The sequence below is a fragment of the Pungitius pungitius genome, chromosome 2, assembly GCF_949316345.1.
Source record: "Pungitius pungitius chromosome 2, fPunPun2.1, whole genome shotgun sequence".
NCBI lineage: Eukaryota > Metazoa > Chordata > Actinopteri > Perciformes > Gasterosteidae > Pungitius > Pungitius pungitius.
The window spans coordinates 20,186,881-20,208,589 of NC_084901.1; the positions used below are offsets into that span (position 1 = coordinate 20,186,881).

At 43.5% G+C, this 21,709-nt stretch overlaps 1 protein-coding gene across 9 annotated transcripts in view; it reads right to left on the minus strand.

Annotated features, from left to right (window-relative positions):
• The window catches only part of diaph2 (diaphanous-related formin 2), a 297,267-nt gene that overhangs the window by 264,783 nt on the left and 10,775 nt on the right, over window positions 1–21,709 (minus strand). For 6 of the 9 annotated variants that reach the window (XM_037460863.2, XM_037460869.2, XM_037460870.2 and 3 more), the window contains exons 3-6: window positions 20,422–20,454; window positions 18,813–18,989; window positions 13,940–14,044; window positions 10,479–10,499 (exon numbers count right to left, since the gene is read on the minus strand). In XM_037460863.2, the coding sequence (XP_037316760.2) occupies window positions 10,479–10,499; window positions 13,940–14,044; window positions 18,813–18,989; window positions 20,422–20,454 (336 nt within the window). The remainder of the gene's footprint in view (window positions 1–10,478; window positions 10,500–13,939; window positions 14,045–18,812; window positions 18,990–20,421; window positions 20,455–21,709) is intronic. The other 3 variants (XM_062560592.1, XM_037460866.2, XM_037460868.2) reach the window with 2 other exon arrangements.

Genomic DNA, 21,709 nt, shown 5'->3' on the forward strand with positions numbered 1-21,709 from the left:
GCACCGTAATATCAGTGGTAACGCATGAGAGAGGAGGGGATGTGGGGGGGGGTGGGGGTAGAGACAGAAATACCACAACATCTCAGCTTGACATGAATGCTTATCGAGCGGCACTAAATTGGTCAATTATGGAGAAAATCTGTTTTGAGGTAACCTTTCAGCTTATTAAATAAGCTATAAATCAATCTTTAGCGCAGAATCAGTGACTGGCTTTTAATGAGCGAACGTGGCTAATCTCTCTTTTCTTTCACCGTGTGTAACTGCATATAGGCACATACCAGAGGCTCATTAAGGTTAAGTTGATGTGATTGAGTATGAAAAAAATAAATCCGTATATATTGTGCAGTTCGGCGCAACTTGGAGTCGCCCACCTGAGTTTTAACTGACTGGAAGTGGCTCTATTGGAGGTAGAAAGGAAAAAATAGCAAACGAAAAGGTTCCCATTCAATCACTGGCAGAGCACGGAAGCAGGATCTAATTAGTCCTGTGTTTAGAAAATGAAATAATGGAGCGCAGAAAAGAAAAGAAACTTTGTAATAGGGTTTGTAAAAGTGTCTCTACAAGTCTTTGGTACTCATGAAAAAATATAATTATTATGAACAAAGAACATTGCGTGGTCCAACGTGATTTTAAGCGACACTCCATTGTTAAACCACGAAGCATTAATTACATATAATGAGTAAAAAAGGGACAGAATTAAAAACCTTTCAAACCTTGTCTGCCCCCACGCACACAACACACTGCTTTTCTTTAATGCAAGTCTTGAAACTTTGAATGAATTTCTTTGATTTTTCTTTTTAGGATTGTATATTAAGCAACTTAAAGAAAATTACAAGTCAACTTGCAAATTAGATTCTGGGATGTCTTATATATTCTACAAAACTATTTGACTATTCTCATCTTACATTTTCTGACTTTGATGGAAAATTGATTTTCTTTAGAAATGCAGTGCGAATCCCAAAATATTATAAACTTTTCGCTACATAAAAACGATAAATGAAATCATTATTTAACCCACACAGTTTTGAACATGAACACATGCTGCTTCCCTTTGAATTCCTTCTTCTTCATCATTCTTGATCACTCAATTCCACAAAATGCTGTTCAACTAAATTCATACACCAAAAAATTCCTTTCAATTCTTTTTCATATGTACAGCCATGCAGTGTGTCAAAGGAAGTACTGTACGGCACCACCAGAAAACTACATTAGCATGGCTGGGTAGAGAAATGGGAAGAAACACCGTCAGGTCTGAGCGCAGTCGACACGGCAACAGCGCTATTCCTCAGAGAGCGCGACAACGGCGGGGAAAGGCTTCCAACTAACGGTAATTGGTTTTAAAATAATAGAATTCATTACAGTTACGGCGCTTGTTCGGGAATGCAAACACGGGGAGAAAAAAAAAAAAAAAACATTCACCAGAGACTTGGGCTGAACTGCTTCACTAAAAACCATGGGGAGATGAAAGGCATAATTCAAATGACAATTTTAGAACCCTCAGTTCATTTATATCAGAAGCTCAGAAGATGTTGCCGGCATAATAACATCAAGATTTTTTTCTTCTCTTTTGTTCTACTTGCAGGGCTTTGGAAGGAACTTTTTTTTTTTTTTCACCCCCTCTCAATTTCATTCTTTTGTGGTAGCAAATTTCTCCTCCTCACGCACAGACACGCGAGGTGACACACAAACAATCTAGCAAACAACAACCCGTCGGCGGCACAGACAGCCAGCTGAAAGCTAACATGGGAAATCTTGACAGGAGTAAGAGAAAAACACCTCACACATGACTCTGGATTTGCAGCTCGTCTTATAAAATGACTGAGTAATTATACACATCAGGGGTCTGCATTGTGAGGTCCTGTGGTTTTTTTTTTTTTTTTTTTCTCGCCAATGGCAAATCATTTTTTCCATTTAAGGTCGGAATCTCAACTGTGGAGGAAAATATTGACTCAATCAGCATTAAAAAGATCATCTCACAAGACCACTCAGGAGATAAAGAGAGAGGTCAGCAGCCATTTAAACGTGATTGGATGTCACCTCTCACGCTGAGTCTGTAACACTTTACGACATCAAATCAACCTCCGGCCAATATCTACAAATTGTCTCCATTCTAAAAGAAGTGGCTGATACATTCTGACCACTATTAGATGGAGCTGAAAAGCCTTTACTACATATGTGAAAACATATAATACAAAAGCAGGGGTTGGACATTTTCTTCTCTTTATTGTACTCGTATTCTTTTGGCATAATAAAGAAAGAAAAAACAAGACCACCATATGGCTGTGCATTAAAAATTGATGTTACTGAGGGCACCTGAGCCAAAACACAAGGTGGAGGAAGTGAAAAAAGTACGCAGAGCATATGCGGGGGGAGCAAAGACGTGCCACTCTCTGTCACGGTGTCTATGCAAAAAAAACAACCGAGGGTCATAAATCAAAGCAACACTCGACCGAGACCGTGTTGCAGCAGATGTGGCCAAGAATCCGTGTCATGTCAAGAGCTCAGGGTGTCGATAAGCAGAAGAAGCTCCCATGGAGAGGTGGGGTCAGGAAAAAGAGATTTGAAATTCAGATTTCTAAAGGGAAAACTACCGCAGAGGAATCCAATGCATAAAAAAAAAAAAGAAGGAGTGAGACAGAGATGTGGTGTCAGTCAGCTGGCATAATATTTAAGAGGGGTATACAGAGGGAAGGCAGTGATACCAATGGTGTGGTTCTGAAAGCATCACTGATGTGTGGTGTTGGTGTGGGACAGCATCTGCTTATTAGTGTGTGTAGGGGACCAGTCTCGATAAATAATTTAGGTATGACTGCATAAAAGAGTGGTCAATACAGCAGGTCCCTTCGATGCCATGTAAAGGAAGACCTGCTACTTGGCGCCCCCCCCGATCCATCACCTGAAAGATTGAAAAGGAAAGAGGCCGAGAGAGTGGACCGGCGGAGGTTGGCCGTCTTCTGCCGCGTCAGAGTTTTTCTAAAGGAAAAGATAATATCGATGAATCTGTTCTCTGTCTTCTTCCACACTCTAAAGTGGGAGGGTGAACGTATCAATCAGAGAACACTGACCAATTTGAATGCCGAGCGGCGCCATTTCATACTTATTGTCCCGCTTTAAAACAGATCAGACGTCTAACAAACGGCATTAGCGGCACACGTAGCGGCGTGTTGCACGGAAACCCATCGGGTCAATTCCGTTTCTACCCCCCTACATGCACTGCAACGACTCGCTAAATCAATGGGCACCCACTGCCACCAAGTGCTCGCCCTCAGTACTACAGTGGCGACTGCAGAACCGCAGCTGGCCCCGCATCTGCCGTGGGGGGGAGGCAGAAGATGGCCATGCAGAACCAGCTCCGGTTTTGCGTCGGGGTCGAAGGCGGTCGAAGGCGACGGAGATCCGAAGCCACCGGCGCGGTTGTGAAACATCCCAGAAGGCCTACACCCAAATAGCAAATAGCACACTTACTGTGTTGCGAAAAAAAAAAAAGCTTAACGCAACTCATTGCAAGTTTATGCAATTGAGCATTTGTGCTTTCGGTCATTCTTTCCGTTTTCTGCCCCAATCAACCATCTGTGTGCTGGTAAACTGCAACAAAAAAACAACACAAAAAAAAAAGAGAAGCTGCTTGAAGGCTGACATTTCAAAACCGTGGCCCATCTCTCCTGAGCACCCTTAGAAAACGAAACTGCAAGCCAGACAATAACACAGCAAGTGATCTGGCCTTGATCGTGTCACCAATCACTACAACACAGAGCTGTCTGGGGAACGTGGGAAACCTGGCTGTTGATGAGGAGATTATGTGGCTTTACTCTTGTGCATCCAAGTATGACAGTGATATGAAAACGCTGTGGCCGAGAGGCAGAGCCTGAACCTTGTTAGTCAGTGTTTGTGCTGAGTGGACTAGTTGTCCGAGCCGTAAAGACGCTCCCACGAGGGGTCTGCGGGGGGGGGGGGGGGGGGATTATAAACAGCCAATCAATGGGACGATGTCCTAACCCGACAGCTACAACAACTTTTGGTTTCCACTTTTGTCGACTACGTGTGTGTCCCAGGTCAAACACCCACAGCCGCCCCGCTCTGTCCTTCTCGTCCGCGAGGCTCGCACAACAATCGGAGCACAGGTCTGTCTCCGGGACGATCAGAAATGGACAATGCAGGCGGAAGCCGGGCAAGGTTACGAACACAAGTGCACCGCCCAATGCAAGCACTCGCCGCCGATAACATCTCGAACTCCATCAACCAGGGCAAATAAACTTACTAAATATACACAGATGTAGCGACGATATCAAAAAAGCCAAAAGGAGCAAATAAAGACATAGGGAGTGACGGGAGGAGCGGGCGGCCATAAAACATGGGGGGGTACACAGAATTTCACAGCTGTGTGAACAGTTAAAGCAGATGCGCTGGGATGTGATGGCGGATGCATACAGAGAGGCGGGTAGTAAAAATATGCCATAAAGTTTACGGAGCCTAATGCGGCCCTGCAGGAGCCTCCTGCCGAGCTGAGCACGCCGACGGTGCCGTTGAGTGTGTGGCAGAGCCGTGGGGGAGAGATGTACAACCGAGACCATGGCCAGTATTCACAAGCTCCATCACTGGTGTGGGGCTGTGCATACAGTACATACCACTCACAGAATATGCAATCAACAGAAAAAGAAGAAAAAAAAAACATTCCAATTTTTTTCCCCCTCCCTCCTCGCTTAAAGTACTCCATCATACTCTTTCCTGTGCAATATCTAAATCCAAGTCGTAATATCACAGGCTATTGGAACTACATTGAGGGGGGGGGGGGTGTACTACTTACCACAAGCACGGACATACAAGCATGTGCACGCACCAACACAAATACAGAGGGACTATAAAGCCCTGCCACAGCCACTGTTCAATCCAATATCAGCATACTGTGACCACTTCAGCCTTTCATGTTCCCTTCAAAATAACGAGATCCAGCTCTCCCCCCTTCTGATTGAAGAGGAATGATTGTTTCTCCCTTTGAAAAGACATATGCGGTATAGAGAGAAGATGAGTGAGGGGAGAAGGAGGAAAGAAGAGAGAAGAAAAAAAAGGTAGCGAAGATGGAAAGAATGAAAAGATGAAAAGCAAATGAAAAAGGAGACGAATGGTGATGGAAAAGTAACCTCTTTTTGTCATCCCTCCCCCCCCCCCCCCCCCCCCCCCCCCCCCCTTGGGAGCTGGAGTTGACTTAATCCTTCCCACACGAGCCATCCTCTGTCACAGCAAAACCTTTACTTCTTCCACAGCCGGCAAAGGTCAATCCGACCATGGACGCCTGAAGACAAGCCGTTCAGCGGAGAGCGCCACCATAATTGATAAATCGTATGTAGACCTTAAAGTTCAACATTGTGACAAATTCGACACGGGCCGTGTTCCTGTTACCAGACAAATGAATCAAGTTCACGAGTGTATCTATCCTTCATCAAGGTGAGCTTTGTCACATCTCACGTAAACTAAAAAAAAAAAAACACAACGCAGCTTATTGCAATTGTGAAGCGCTATTATTCAAATGTTGTCGCTCTGACGAATTCAATACCAATCCCTCAAAATATTTACAGAGATGTGTAATAATCCTGTTTAATACGGTGTCAAACCGGCTGAGCTGTGGGCCACCGCAGACTGATGGCCCTCCCGACGCGAAGCGACAACGCACCAAGGGTTAAAGAAATGATGAGAAGGGAACCGGCTCTGGTGACGCCAAGGGTAAACGTGTCATCCGTCACGGCCGGGTTGTGCGTTCAAAACACAACTGTCGCTGACATAAGGCTGTCCACACACACACACACACACACACTCCATAGGCCAACGATAGAGGTATGTTTTTCATAAACAGTAGGTACTGTAGACTCACACACAGATATTCAAGTAAATGAATTAACATTGCATGAATGTTGGCGATATTAGGTGTAATAAACACAAATTCTAGCCCAACATCTATGACATGAGACCTTTGTGGAGTTTTGTCTTTTGGCCAACCCTTGGTCTCAGGGACGTCTTACTTAGCATGGGTTGTCACACCTCTGTTGAAGCTGGCATGGAGACAAGAACACCAAGGCACTTCTGCTCTGCACTTTTCGTTGCAGAGATTAGAAAAGTGCAAACAAAGCTCGGGGATCTTTGAAAGAAAAAAAAACTTCAATCAAACACAAACTTACGAGCATGAACAAAATCTTAACTTAAGTGCCCCGTATTATGAACATATCAACCAGCGAGGACAGGGAGGTTTTATCGTACAGATGCCTCCGCTCTCAAACGTCCTCGTCGAGCAAGAAACCTGGAAATAGAATCCTTTTGTGATTATCATGAAAGAGACGACGCATTTGAGGTGACGAAATGGCAAATATTGGATTTCAATTAAAAAAAGATTAGGAGATAAAAGTATTAGAATAAATCCAAAACACAAGTCCTTCCTCATGTCACTCACTTTTTTTTACGGCAACTTTTTAAATCCATCCGATGAACTCTAAAACATTCTTTCTGCTTATCTAAGAAACATCTTATTCAAACAGTCCCCTTGAGAGCATGTTTCCTTGATCTTAATTTAAGATAGAATCTATGGTGAACACTGGCTCAGGGCATGGGAGGCACACGCTATTGATTAATTTTTCATTGCCGTTCTTTTAAAGCAACCAAGGACATGTGCCACATCAAATCTGCTCAACCCTCAGCACCCGGTTTAATAGCTCGCTTGAAACAAAAGTCTTTTGTGGCTCGTGTTTTTTTTTTTTAAAAGGCAAAGAGGAGACTGATGGAGGGAGGGTGCCTTGATTTCCTTTCTGGCTCAACGTTACTTTTTCTCGTTCACAAAAAAGGGTCCTTCATAAGTACTCCTGGCACTTGATTGGAGTTAAAGAGAAACCAGATGTCTGCGCGTCCTTCCACACACGGATCTCTCTGCGTGTGTCTTCTTTTGTTTCTCGTGTGGATGCGTTTCCATCCTTGTGTGGAACTACCTCGCTCGCTTGTTCGGTAGATCGCGAGCGGTTGCACATGCACGAGGGCACCGGGAACAATGCTTAAATATTCTCAACGAAGCGCCACTGTGAATATTCATTTTAAAGTTGATTGTGGTTTTTAAAATGTGAGGATTTCTCTCTTCTTTTTTTTAATTCTCCGTTTGATATCATTAAGAATTTGGGTTTTTAATGTGAAACAAAGCAATGTGCACATATTTGGAAATTTCTGTCAAAAACAACCGATTCATCATAAGGAAAAAAGAAAATGATGAATTGATATGTATAAAATACTCAGTGGTTGTGGAGCTACATGAATACATCTGCACTAGAGCCAGGGGATTTTGCAGCTGCAGTTAAATCCAATTCTTTATCTCAACTTGATAATGAGCAAAACATTTTAAGGTTCAAGGCTGTCGAGCGTGTATAACACGCCAAAAGTATCTTTTAATTTGAAATGTTGTTGAATATACGACCACACGGAGCACTTCCCTTTTGATAGAATTAATGAAGATGGATGCAGCCTTGCAGTCATTCTAAGAAACATTCAATGACAAACAAGTGCTCAATTCTAGACGCTGTGACCACAATTAACAGTCTCCTTGTGATTACCACCACATTTCACATCAGAACGGTCAAAAACGGTTTAAATTGGAAGCAATATAATCATTATAAAACCATACACTGACTAAAAATGTTAAAAACATGTCCTTTGCCACTTCTGAAACTGGAACTTTATAATTCTGCAGGAAACCAAAACACTTCTTCTATAAAAGATGTTGTTCTCAACCTGGGAGATCCTTTTTGAGGTTTGCAAGATGGTTGTGGAGGAGTGCTTGTACCGATATCATTTGCCTCTGAATATATTATATTGAGTGTATTTGTGAGAGTCAAGGTCATACGAGTTCTGAAATTGGAGATTTCTGGCAAGCACGGTGGAGACAGAAAGTCCAAAAATCCAAAGTGCCCAAAGCACACTGTCCCTGGACACTGCTCAGGAGCTAGCCGGTCAAACCTAATAAAACCTATCCCAAACAAAGCTTCATTTATTTGAGTGTATTAATCCGAGAGCATTCACAACACAGACCCACTCGGCCACAGCTACGACCCACGCAGCCTCACAGGCCTTCTCTTCCCCTCCTGGACGGGTAGACACGGGAAAATACAGGTTTACACGAGCACACCAACCACCTCCGAGCTCACCGCCGTGTCACCATGGAAATAAGCAGTCATCTGTCCACTCATACGGATATTGATCGCCCTGCTGCGGTCTGGAGATTACTGCTTTTCAACGTGCACACACACACACACACACACCCCTCCTTTCTCCCCCTCACTCGTGTGCGTTCTCTTGGTCTCAGCAGCATTCCGTCCGAACTGCAACGGCAATGCAGAGGGACGGGAGTCTCCCTTTCGCAGTGTCGCCGCGGGAGCCATTGATGGATTGCTACAAGGTGGCCCCCTGACTCGTGACGTAAATCAGGCCAATCTTTACTAAGCCGGCGAGGTAATCGATAGGCGCCTGCCGCAACACCCCAAAGAAGAGGTGTCTGGGCCATCTCCCACAGAGATGATTTTTCCCAGGTGTGTGTGTGTGTGTGTGTGTGTGTGTGGCGCCCCACATTTCCCTCAATCTTGATTCAGCAGGTAGAGCCGAGCATATGCAGGGCTGCGCACTTACACGCTGGTCAAACTGGATTAGAAGCAATTCACACAGTCCCCTATTCCCACCTGATTCTCGATTGGGAGAGGGGGGGGAAGTGCCAAAAAGATTTCATGCCTGAGACAGAGGAGATACAGTTGCGTGTTTCCCTACAGACAATCCTTAAGCAACACTCTCCTCGCAGCACATCTGAGAGCACTCTATCCCACTGACACACGCTGACAGCGTGAAAATGGGAATCTGCCAGCGAAGCAGCGAGCTAACTGTAGCCCGAAATCGGCAAACCCGGCTAAACGCTCTCCATTCTATTTTCCACTTTCAGATTGGAAGAGGGGTGGCTTTAGGAATGACAGCTGCTTTCAGTGTGTAAGCCATATCTGAAGGCTCCTGTTGCACGATTGAAACTGAGGTTACAAAAGGTCATCAGCATGGTCTGGAATGAAACTTCATCTAATGATTTATCGTTATTATCCCTGCTGGATATTCAACCATGTGACTCTCCCTCTGCTACATGGTCACTGATGTTGGTCATATATTGCCCTCTGGTGTATTTCTCCTTACTATCCCTGCCTCAGGGATGAATTAAGTTTTTTTTTTTTTTTTTTAATTTGACACAGTTTATAGAATTTATGAAAGCAGGCATCGCCCACGTCTCGGATGATCGGCCATGATACAAGCTGTCGTGTTCTATTTACCAAGCACAATGTGGCCATGGCTCCTGAACGAGAGCAATACTCCATTCACGTCCACACGGGCTAAGCTGAAAAACCCACTCTTTCCACAGAAGTTGCCAAGCACAAAAGAACAGCTTGAAGAAGAGGGAGAAAATGCAATCAATACCAAATGTGTCTGTAAACTGCCTCAAAGAGCGATGCTTGTCTGAGAGCCTGGGCAGAGCACAGGCCGTGTCACAGTGTGCTGCTCGGCCTGGCCCGTGTTCCCGTTAAGCTCTACAGTCCTCTTAATCCTTACGAAACTCTCAAAAGGCAATGAAATACCATTTAGAGTGGCAATTCAGCACTTGCTAAACCAATAACAGCGTGTTTCTTATTTTATTTTTTTTTCTTCTGAAAGAACAGAGCAAAAAAAAAAAAAGAGAAAAGGAGGTAGAACCCATTCTTTAGAAAAGGCAACGAGGTGGCACTTAAAAATAGGCAATTTGGCACATTACTGTTTGGAGAATTGAAAATAAAAGTAGTAACCAATACATTGATATTATTTAGCAGTGGAACAACCTCAACAAACAAAACAAGAATATGCGTTCCTAAGATAAGGCTCTTGTGTATTAAACAGAAATAGAGTTGTTGTTCATATAGCCATGAAGATCTAAGGTAGGTTATACTTTCTGTTAAAGGCGAAACACATGTATTTGAAATCCTTTCTGTGCCATTTGGAGGCAACATGCTCTAATAAACAGATTGAATGGCAGGTCATGTGTATTTGGGTAAACAGTATCACTCTTTGTGGGAAGCACAATATTCAAATGCTAATAGGTGTTACACTGCAAGCTATTCCATAAGAGAACTCCAAACACAGCAAAAGACCTTGAACTTAATTTCCAGGCTGTGTAATTTCAAAATCCCTCATTTAAAAGCACTAGCATTTACATGCAGGAATTGTGTTGGCAATTTAAAGCTTTTCCAAATTACAGTGCATTAGCAAAATCAGGGCGGAAAATTAGAGCCCAAGACATGAAAATGACCTCAATCGCACACTTTAGAAGATGCTCCTCGACATCTTTCCAAGAGAAGATAAATGTCAGTGTGTGTGTGTGTGTGTTTAGGGGGGGTGAAGGGAAGACAGATACACAGAAGATTCAAAAGCCAAATAAATAATGGGCTACTTACCGCAACTTTGCTCCCAGTTATCTGCATGCAGCGATCAGCGGAGGAGGTTAATGTGCAAAAAGACACAAACAGCACAATCATTAGTAGGCCAGACAATCCTCTACATTACATGTTGAAGCATTAGCGCAACTTGTGTGACATCACAAACACACTATACGAGAAAAATATAAGCCAACAGGAGCACACCTTTAACATTATGGGACACATGATCAAGATAGGGCCTGTATCTTTGCAAAATGCATGTAGCAAAATGTAAAAAAAATGTTTGTAGCAAATGTATCATCAGTGCATGGCAGCTGCGGAGGCGACGAATCGGCATGTTCAGACGGGGATTCGTCCACTGATTAACGCCGTGTGTCGTAGCTCGTTGTGTGGACAGTGGCGCCGCAGAGGAGCGGGGCCAATATGCCTCGGCTTTCATTAACGCCGGGCTTCAGGTGTCATCGCCGTGTGGCACAGCGACCTTGAGCCCATGCGGTCCGGCTCCATCCCCGGAGTTTGCCCTTGTTATCTGTCAACAGTGCCAGCCAGCACGAAGCTGTCCGCCTTGTTTCACAGTGGGAAGGTGGCCTGTCGGCTGAGGAGAGGTTTGCTATACTGTCATTCGCTGCCACATGTTTTTGACGAGGAAATGTTCTTTGATTGCGGGAATGTACAGGAAAAAAACTGGGCTCCATGGGGGTAACCTCTCACCCCCCCCCCCCCCCCTCCTTGTTTCATTCGGTCCCATTCGCCCTCTCCTCACATCTAATCTCCCTTTCTATTTATTTTATTGTCACTCTCAAACTCTCCAGATCTGTGGCCATTTTACGCTTGATTTCCCCTCTCCACCCCCTTCGCCAAGAGTTTTATGACAGCCATAAAGTCCGTTTTACTCGTGCCACCACCTGATCACGCGCATACTACTCTCTAAGTAGTCTCCACATTTCCTTTGCTCTCCAGTGGACTGCAGCAGCGTGTCACTGTCTTAGACTTGGCAATATTGTACCCGCATACGAGCTAAAGGCTAAACACAGCTTCCACCGATGTTGATGCCAATAACAGTGGATGTGGATTTTTGAGTTTCGTTTTAGAGCTAGATAACTGACACTATCTTGTGAAGGGGAGAAGCACAGTTTCATTATTAACAGGCATGTATATTCATTACAATGCAACACCTTATTCTCACTTAAAGAAGTAGCGCTGTGGTTTTACTGAATATATCAATCTTGAGCATCTGTTGTACAACAGTATAACAAAATGTTCATCTTTCAACATACACACAGCTGTTAACACCCTTTATAGAGATGGATGGGAAAAAAATAAACTAATAGCACTTTACGAGGACAGGAAATTTCCCCCCTTTAAAAAGAAGAAGGTGGCATTTTGTTTTTCACATCAATGCTGGAGTTTGAACTTGAATAGTGACGCTGTCCCTGCACTCACACCCTTACTGCATCTTAGACACAGCACGGCTGACATGAAACAAGAAAAAAATCATTGAAACTAAGGTACATTTCAGAGGATATAAGCAATTTAATTAGCGTAAAATGAATTGTGGCGGTTTTAATTACGTTGGCACATGTTTACAGTAAGATGGAAGAGCAGGTAATGAGTTGGGAGAGAGAGAGAAAGAAAGAGAAGTGTTCATGCGAAGCTAGTGGTCAAGGACGTCCGCAGACACACTCCTACACAAGCATAGCTGGATTCAAATGAACAGGGTTAATGCACAAGGTTAAAGCTCCCGGAATTTCATTTGAAATACATATTTTATAAAAGTAAATAAAGTAAGAATGAGCCATGTTGATTTGAGGATAGATCGCTTAATAGATGCAGGCATTTTGTATCAACGTGCATTAAAGATGAATAAATATCTAAAAACGATGGACATTGCGAAGGCCTGAAGCACCTAAAGCTATTCAATGAGGTTTAATTTGTTGGTGCAGAGAAAAATATGGTTGCTTTATATTGGGCACCAAAGCCTTTTGCTAAGATAAAGAGACACATGAGGAAAAGGCCACACGCTTTTGGGAGATTTCCAATTCAAGCTGCCTGAATGCTTCCCATTCAGCGTTGCACCATCTATGCAAAGATTATTCTTATTTAGCCCTCCCTGCGTACTCATCAGCGACCAAAAGCAACATACACCCCCAGATGACGCAGAAGAGGAATAGACTTAAACAAAACATGGGCTCACACATGCAAGGGTGTGTGCCAAACGGAACACAAACAAAACCGCCTGAAAGGGAAGAGCCATCAAGAAACCTGCCTCACAAATAAGTATTTGTATCTAAATCTTAAATGGGGTTCTGATGTATCCGCTAAACAACTGTCCTGTGACTCAATGTGTGGCCATTTGGGGCTTCTGTACTTTTATATGGAACCTAAAGCCCCGTATTTGAGACGCTGCAGGGCACCAGGAGCCTGATCCTTGGGACACAGCATTGCAAAACGCTCCACACTACCTTTGTGTAAAGAAAGACCATCGCTTTGCTTGGTTAAAGCAATCCAACGATATACTTTGAAAACAGTGACGGCCTGCTCTCATTTGCTGCAGAGTTCCGCAAATAAGCTTAATACCGAATTGACCATACGTCCATGTTTTAAAGTGTTACAGTGGAAGTGCAAGCACTGAATCGGTGTTTGCACGGATACGTCATTCCTGGCGCTCGTCCCCCTTCCTTCGGCCCTATTAAATAGGACGGCAGTGTGCTGACAGACATTACATTTTGTCCTCCGTCCTCGGTTACACGGATTACAATATTCATTTGAATAAAATATCAGTCCTCACAAAGCATAATGGGCCCTGTGAGGAATTCAATCACCTCGGATAATCGTCATTATCAATAATGCCAGTTAATTACCATAACAATGAAGACCTGTAATAAATGATGATGTCAAGAGAGCGCTACCAGGTTCAGGGAGAGACAGGGACAGAAATCCCTTCTTTTCCGTCTGTGCTGATGTGAATTACACCTTGCAAGGTTGGCTATGTATTAAAAATGGGGATATGAAAAATGATCGGACCATTATGGATTGCCGTCACAGATCTTTACTCATCACTACTGTTTTTGGATTAGACTGATAATCGAATTCTTGATTCAGAAATCAGAAAAAGAAAAAAAAAATGCATTTGACTATTTCCTTTTCACCTCAACGCTGCCGTTGAACCGAGACGTTGATTGAACTTTTGTTTCTAATTATTGATGAGAAAATGATGAGGAAGGGCACCACAAAACGCCAACATGCAAGAACACACCTGAGCCAATTAAACAACCTGCACGATCAAAAGGCGTGGGACTCTAAGAGCACCAAAGGAGAAGAGAAAGAAGAAGAAGAAGAAGCGGTGAGGGTGTGCAAGGTGACCAAGCAAGCCGCGAGGCAGAGGATCAGGTTAAAGTCATTCTGCTCCAGCTCACCCAACGACAGTTACACAGAACACGCTCCATGGTCTACAGCGCCGGGGGCTGACTCTCACTTACAGATTTGGCCGTGGCGGAGATGTACTGGACCACCATCTCGCGCTTGGTGCTCAAGTCCTTTCCGCGCAGAGGGGCTTTGCGTTCCTCGTTCAGGTTCATGTCCTCCTGGATACACACAAGACGGTGAGAGGAAAGGTTACGTGTGCAAGCGTAGAGGCGGCAGGAAATGCAGTGCAGCACATTCACAGGGGGAATTTTGATGGATTGTACAAAATAAAGGTACATTTTTGATTTATTTTCTCAAAACACCGGGCTGACTGAGAAGATAAGCAGGAGAAGCTGTGAAAACGTACATACGTTGTACACTTGGACCTAAGGAAACGCGGCATAAACAACCAGCAGCCTGAGTGGCAAGTAGAAATATTTACACCCACCCACCGAGCATACTTTCCCTTCCACTGTAGCCCTCTTACATCAGATCCTCTTCTTCTACAGGTAAACACATTGCTTTTGCATCTGTATGTTTCTCAGTCCAGATCCAGAGGTTCAGCAACAAGAAATGTCAGTAATTATTAGTCGTTGAAACGAAAGTAGTGAGGCTACAGCGATAGAAAAAAAACAAAAAACGTACACCCCGTCTTCGAACAAGAGAGCCAAAATCAAACAGCCCCGCTTCTATTGAGGCCAAGCAATCACATCCGATGGGCCAGATAGGCAATATTTGTGTGTTATTGGGAGTATTATCTGTGTGCTACTTTAATTCTGCATCACAAAAGAGGTCTTTCATGTGAGAGACATCAGGGGATGGAGCGAAGGCCGGACAGAGCACTAAAAGCCAGAGAATGACATGATGATTAGAATGGAGGGGGGGGGGGGGGGGGATGTTTATCAGAAGTACTCTCTCACAAAGAGACGGATAGAATGAACAGAGAGAAAAGGCGTTCTCCTCAGGGTTGCAGCGGAGAGAGAGACTTAAGTTGTGGAGCCATGCTGCCCTCTGCTGGCAGGTGGGGCGGCGCAGAAGATTCGGTGTCCTTCTGCTTGGTTGATCTGAACTTTTGGCATTTTTGAATTAAAGTCTCCCGAACAATCACGCGAGCCACTTGTAAAAAAAATAATTAAAAAAACAGGAATATTTTGATACAATGGTTGGAATTGTTTTTAAGCCAAGTAATCGGATTCAAACTATTCTTCTACTATTGCTTTGTTTGCTTACTGAAGCATGGACAGGAATCCCATCCAGGGGCAGCGTGACCTAAATTCCTCTTACTGCATTTCCTCTAGTAAATACCCTCTGAGCGAAAAAGAACAAATAAAGAAAAAAAATCCTTGTGGCTGAAAGTTTATCAATTAGCGTTTTTTTTTTTTTTTTTTTTCTCACTGAAGGAAACCAGCAGGTTTTTTTAATTAATCTTTGAACCCTGCTAATCTTTCTGCCTAATTGGCATTCAATGAGCGAGGCATAATGTGGCGAGGCTGGTATGTTGTAGAAGGGGAAGGAGGAGTGGGACAGCGGGACGCTTGCCAGGGGGCATACTTCTTCTCAAAAATGATTAATGCTCTTTTATTAATTATACCCTCACAGGCCAGATCATCTTTGACTATGCTGCTGGTGTATAAATCACGCGATGCGATGATTTCAGCTTCGAACAGATCAGAAATATGTTCTACATCTCAAGTTGGTCTGGCAAACTATTTCTACTTGTCTTGCCTCGTGAGATGCCAAACATAATCTCATTTTGCAACACACGGTGGACCCCGTGAACAGGCTCGTGTCGATCGGTGATTGGAGTGAATATCGGAAAATGGTGGAATTATCTAATTGCTTTTTTTCCTACGGTAGTATTAGAGTTGATTTTAATGGACTTAATTAAGAACAAAACGATGTCCCTGGAATCTGCGCCCTGTGTTTCACAGACGTCCCAGCGGCACGTCTGTCCACTAAGCACGATAGAGAGGACATAACAGGTCGCCCACTTATCGGAATGATCAGAATATTTTGTAAACATTTTTTTGAATCTCTTCCCCATAAGCCCTACTTATGGTCGTATGTGATTGTGATAATTGTGATATCAAGCTGATTACTACGGGCGTGCAACCTGACTGTGGTTCAGAGGGACACATGAAACCTGGGACGAGCCACATTCTTCCCCCGCGGGTGGCGTGTCTCTGCGAGCACCTCGCCGCCGTGCACCACTCCGGACAACGAGAAGAACGGCAACAGAGACTATTTGCAATCTAATCAATTCAATCGGTCCTAAGTAAGGGTGTTATTCCCTCGGGTGATGTTTCCTACTGACAATTAAACACATTATTTGGGTCAAAATGCCGTGACTGTCAACGGCCCTGTTAGGAATTTAATTTTTGTCTGGATGGAGAGGACAAGTCAACGTGTCTCAGATGCACAGATCCCACTTCTGCTTCCTTTTAACGCTTCTTTCGGAGACAATAAAGAGTACAATTGATGAAGACAGGGGTTTGCGTGACACCAGAGTTTGGTTTGAGGCGCCTTCAGCTTGCTGAGCACCAATTGAATGAGTTGGCATGTTATTTAGTGTGCTACTGTGTTGGTAGTTTGAACCTCTTGGATTGGAATGTGCTACTGCCACACAGCTGCCTTCTTAGTGAGATGCAAATATTTCATCAGCGGATTTACTGCTGTGCATTTTGATGAAGGGCTGTGAATTCCATCTGTACACATCTAGGGACGTCCAACAACGGGACACAGAGCAAATACTCTTCTAAAAAGGCTGGCAATGCTGAAAATATATATATATCTTTATGCACTTCCATCGGTGCAGTTTTATAAATATACTTCTGCTGGAGAGAGTTTGTTGTGGTTTTCCTCCCGACTGAGAGATTCTTCCTACATTTTCCCCCAGATCCCTTTGATGACCTTTCATTAATGGGGTGTGTGGCGTTTAGGCTGTGCGATACAAAGCGCTACGTGTAAAACACTTTCCCAGAGAGAAATATTTTCATTTCCTCCTAGTCATTAACGCACAGCAGGTGGTCTCACAAATATGGCACGGGTCGTCCCTCCAGTTGAAGCAAGCTAGACATCTAAGGCTGTGGCTTGTAGCCCCGTGAAAAACAGTCAATAACAAAATGGCTGTAAAGACCAGCGCCAAAAACGTGTGTGTATCACTTTAAAAGGGACGGGGAGATGATAAGGGCCGATAGATGGTGGAGAGAAGCTTCTCCTATCAAAAGAAACTAGCGCCCACTGTCATTTCAGGGTGTAATGCATCAAAGCAGAAAAGTTTACAGTGAAGTTCACACAGGAAAGAAGGGTGGCTTCAAAACGTACATGAGTAAATAACCCTTTTCGGTTTTTTTCGTTTCATTACTAATTATACGTCCCGACCTCGAGTGTCAAGGCTTGTCAAATGTCAGAGCGGCGACATGGCCTCATCTGTCACTGAGCAAATTGAAGCTTGGGTTTAATGTCACGCCGCTGTGAGCACAAACACAGTAATTGAAAGGTGAACTGAGTGACAGGGATGAGCACCCAGGCAAGAAAACACTGAGCAGTGGCCTGATGAAAACCAGGAGCACTGGTCACATTTCTCTGGCCTTGGCAATAAAGACCATTGTGTGAGGAAAAAAAAAGGAAAGTCGGGCACCGCACCGCGCACACGGACACACTCAGGGACATTACCCACAATAGTGCACACAACCTATGCAATGGACCAGAGTAATTCAGCTCTCCACTTCAAAGAGATGGGCCAAAAGCTTTTTGTTAGGTTTCAAACCTTCAGTACATAAAGCCCAAAATGTATTTCAATGGAGAAAATCAGAAGTGTGACAGAGCTGTGACCCCGCAGATGCATGCCAAGTGAATTTCAAAGTTCTGTGTTCTTCTCACTGGCCCCGGGAAAACGTAGGTGAAGCCTCGCTTCACAGACGTGTAACATTTGAAAACCAAATGCATTCATCTTTAATAGAACTACCGCACTGTACTACCTCAAGTCTATTCTGGATCTTTAAGCATTCTGTATCCTTGGAATTGTATTTTTTATAAATATAAGATCCCACATTTCACCTCAAGTCAGCGTCGTTGATGAAAGGGAGAGGTCCTGTGTAACCGTTTCATGCTTTGTGGATATGCAGCTCCGACAAGTAGTCGTGTGCGTGTGTCTGTGTGTGTGCGTGTGTGCGTGTGTGTGTGCGTTTTCGCAGGGGCTTTGACCTGCACTTTATTTGCATTACTTCACAACCCTGTGCAGTTCCATCAGGGGTTTTCAATCGCTCATTGGGATATTAAGCACTTATGGCTTTCTAACCCGACGTAGTTTAAGGGGATAATTATTATTATCGAGATAAATCTGCAGAAAAAGTTCATCCCCGTGTGACTGACAGCACAAATCTCAGGAGCTTAGTTGTTTCCATGTTGACATGGAAACTGGAATTAGTGTTTTTGGATTAGTCATGTAGAGTATGCGGATGTTCACATCACATCCTGGTTTCAGATCTAATGTTGTGTCACATGTTTGGTGGACTTGATGCTGTGCATTTAGTTATGAGAACTGTAACCAGGAGAATTATATCTGTAGAAATGATGTGGTTAAGTGAAAAACAATTTTAAGACGCTGCATGAAAGAAGAGAGCTTTGACATAAATAAATTGTCCCTGTCAAAGTTTTGTTCACCAAACAATGTTGTCAGCATTAAATCCGTGGGTACTATAGGGATTTATAAATTATTTCCAGACTTCCTTTGCTGACTTGTCAACCTGCTCTTCACAGACATACACCACAGCAGCTGTTTCCATACTCGTGTGCTCCTTCGCACAGATTTATTCATCCATTTTAAACGTGATGATAGAGTGCACGTCATATCTGATTATGTGGAAGCTGTACTAAAACTGATGCGAAGTGCCAACAAATGACCCCGTGCAGAGGGAAACACCGCGAGACAGATACAATGCTCACCATCATCTTCTCGAAGAGGTCAATGATCTCCTTTTCCGAGAGGTTCAAGGAGCGGTCGTCGGAAAAAGGCTGTGGGACTGGCAGCTCGGCCTGGATGGAGAGGGGGTCCGTTGGGTGGTGTATGAGGGGCTTCTCCTTCTTCGTCCCGGTTTTCCTGAAACTGGTGAGGCGATCGCGCTGAAAGAAAACAGAGTGATTAATATGAAAAATATGACACTGCTAACGGTAAAAAGGCTCACAAAACCTTTTCTGTTTGCTATTTTCAGAGGATACTACACAATTGACCAGGATAAAATGTTTTGACTTTTAACTATGGCAAGTTCAATAAAAAAAAAAAATGGTAATCTCCCAACCGATATCAATGAATCAAATAATCTGAAAAAGGCTGTAACAAGCCGTGTCTGCCGCGTAGTCTCTCCATGCATTCATAGCTCATGGATGGAATCTGTTCATGAATATAATTTAGGGGGAATGGCTTCAGAGGGAGGCCTGAAGTGACAAGATGTCAGTGTTGTCCACTTGGCAAATGGCAACTTCAGGAACGTGTGCCGCTAGTTACTTTAATTGCCATGTCAACGCCACTGAACGCTATTGGACCAACACATGGACCAATGTTCACTGCACCCACATTCTTTACCTCTGGGATCTTGAGGGGTAAAGAATGTGGGTGCAGTGAACACTTCAAATAAATAATTTTGCCTACTTGTTTAATATTAAAAATGAAAAAAAGATTCCAATTTTTACATGCGAGTGTCAAAACGTGTATTTGACATAGTATGCAGCATGACATTTCAAAAGGACTCGACTCACCTTCATACCCGCTGGGATTACCTGGTGTGTGCGCATTCTTTTGCACATATTAATGTATGCTCACTGTGGTGAGTTAACACCAGTGAGGTTCAGCTGAGCTCACATAGTCTGCTGAATGCGGTGTAGTAACGTTTTAGTGTGGAAGCAGAAAACGCTCGTGAAATACATGCAACTGGTCAATGTTAATTTTATGTTAGTTTTATTTGGTAGAATAGAATGGAGACAACATGCTGGATGGATGGACACAGGTAAATTAAAAGGAAAGACAAACATGATATGATGGCATACACGATGTCAAGACTCTGTTTGCTGAAATATCGCTGGATGGATCAAACGTACTGTGTGCAAACAGCAAAAAAAAAGCATTAGCTTCTAATTGTCAAACTTAACTTAGGCTATTTGTTAACAATGGGTATTTAAAAAAGCCTCGGGCAGAGACGTCTAATCGCAAGTGCAACTGATAAGTGCACACCAAATGATCTGTGAGCTGCTTATAAAAGCCTAGATGCTATGGGCAGGATGCTGATTATCAGGATTTTGTGGTGTCAAATACTATCTATAAAACCAAAAAAATACATATTTTATTCAATCCACATTATGGTGTACGAAGTGTGGTCAAGGATTCCTACACCAACCTTAGATGTACGTTATCCTCGGTTTCCCATGTTGGGATTTGGAATAATGTAAATTTAAGGAATTCACTTTTGGCACATTTGAACCATCCACATATTTCTGTAATAAGTCCCATGCAGCTACAATAACGTGAGATGACATACTAAAATGAAACCAAGCACCTTACCATATCATCAGCCAATGTTTTTATGTGTATGTTCTGTTGGAGGGAGGGCACAGTGTGAAAAAACAAGATCCAACAGAGGATGACCGCAGCGCAAACGGTTTGTATCCCATTGGAGGTGCTCACACATGTCCAGTGTCCTCTAATTACTGTCTCATCTTCCTCTCACAAATCCTCTTTCCATTAGACAAATACACTTGTTTGCACCAGAATAGGCGTAAAGGATGTGGTGCTAAATATTGGATCTCCGTTTATCACTAGCCCAGTCTCATTTTACAATTTTCCCTTTGTTTACCAGTGAGGGTACGAGTATACATGCCGGACACTAAACATGGGTAAGAAAACGCTCCATGGTCACAGATAAGAGGGTTTGTATGCAAGTACGGGTAAATGTGTGCTCAAGAGATCTCAAGGACATCTCATGTGCACACCTTTAATAAAACACGTACCAAACAAATAAACCGAATGGGAGACAAAAAGGAAAATAAAATTCCAGTCGCGGACGTAACGAGCACAAACTTGTTCACAGCACTCAAAGAGTGAGTGCTGCTGCTGCTTTCAGTTCGCTGTATCCCTAAACTCAAACACTTTGGCAAAGGCAATATTTCCCAGTCAACCACTAAATAGCTATTGCATCCATGTGTGTTCTAAAGAGCACCTCTTGTAGTGACAGTGGTCCAACTGAATCCCTTCTTTTTCACTGTTATTGTAAACTCCAGACAAAGAAACACCCAACTTTTCAGCTATCTGCGTTTGCTTGCCAATCAAATTCTTTGGCCGCCCGGGAAACAAAATGTTTTCATCTTAAAACAAAAATTAACACTGAAACTTCTCTTTGCTACAGATGTGTGTCTTCATCTCAAACACAATAAGACAGGCCACTGCCAAGAGGGACAGCCTTTTGAAGCCCAGCTCAAATGGAAGGCAAAGAAGCAACGCTGCCATATGCTGCGGCGCTAATGAGTCGGGAGATGTGGGGTGGAGATGAACTTACCAGCATTGTAGTCGGGACACCACGATTGGCTCTAACCTGCATCTTTCTCTCTCTCTCTCTCTCGCTCTCTCTGTGCATCTCCATCCGCTGTCGCCGTGGGCAACGCTGAGCGGGCACTCAAACCGACATATACACATGTGTGTATATATACTGTATATATATATATATATATATATATATATATATATACATAGCTGTTATGTGAAGCCGGGATAACAAATATGTCATGTTCATTCGGCATGAGGAGAAAGAAAGCCAGAAGAGCGGCACAACGTCTCACAATAATCTGTGGAACTA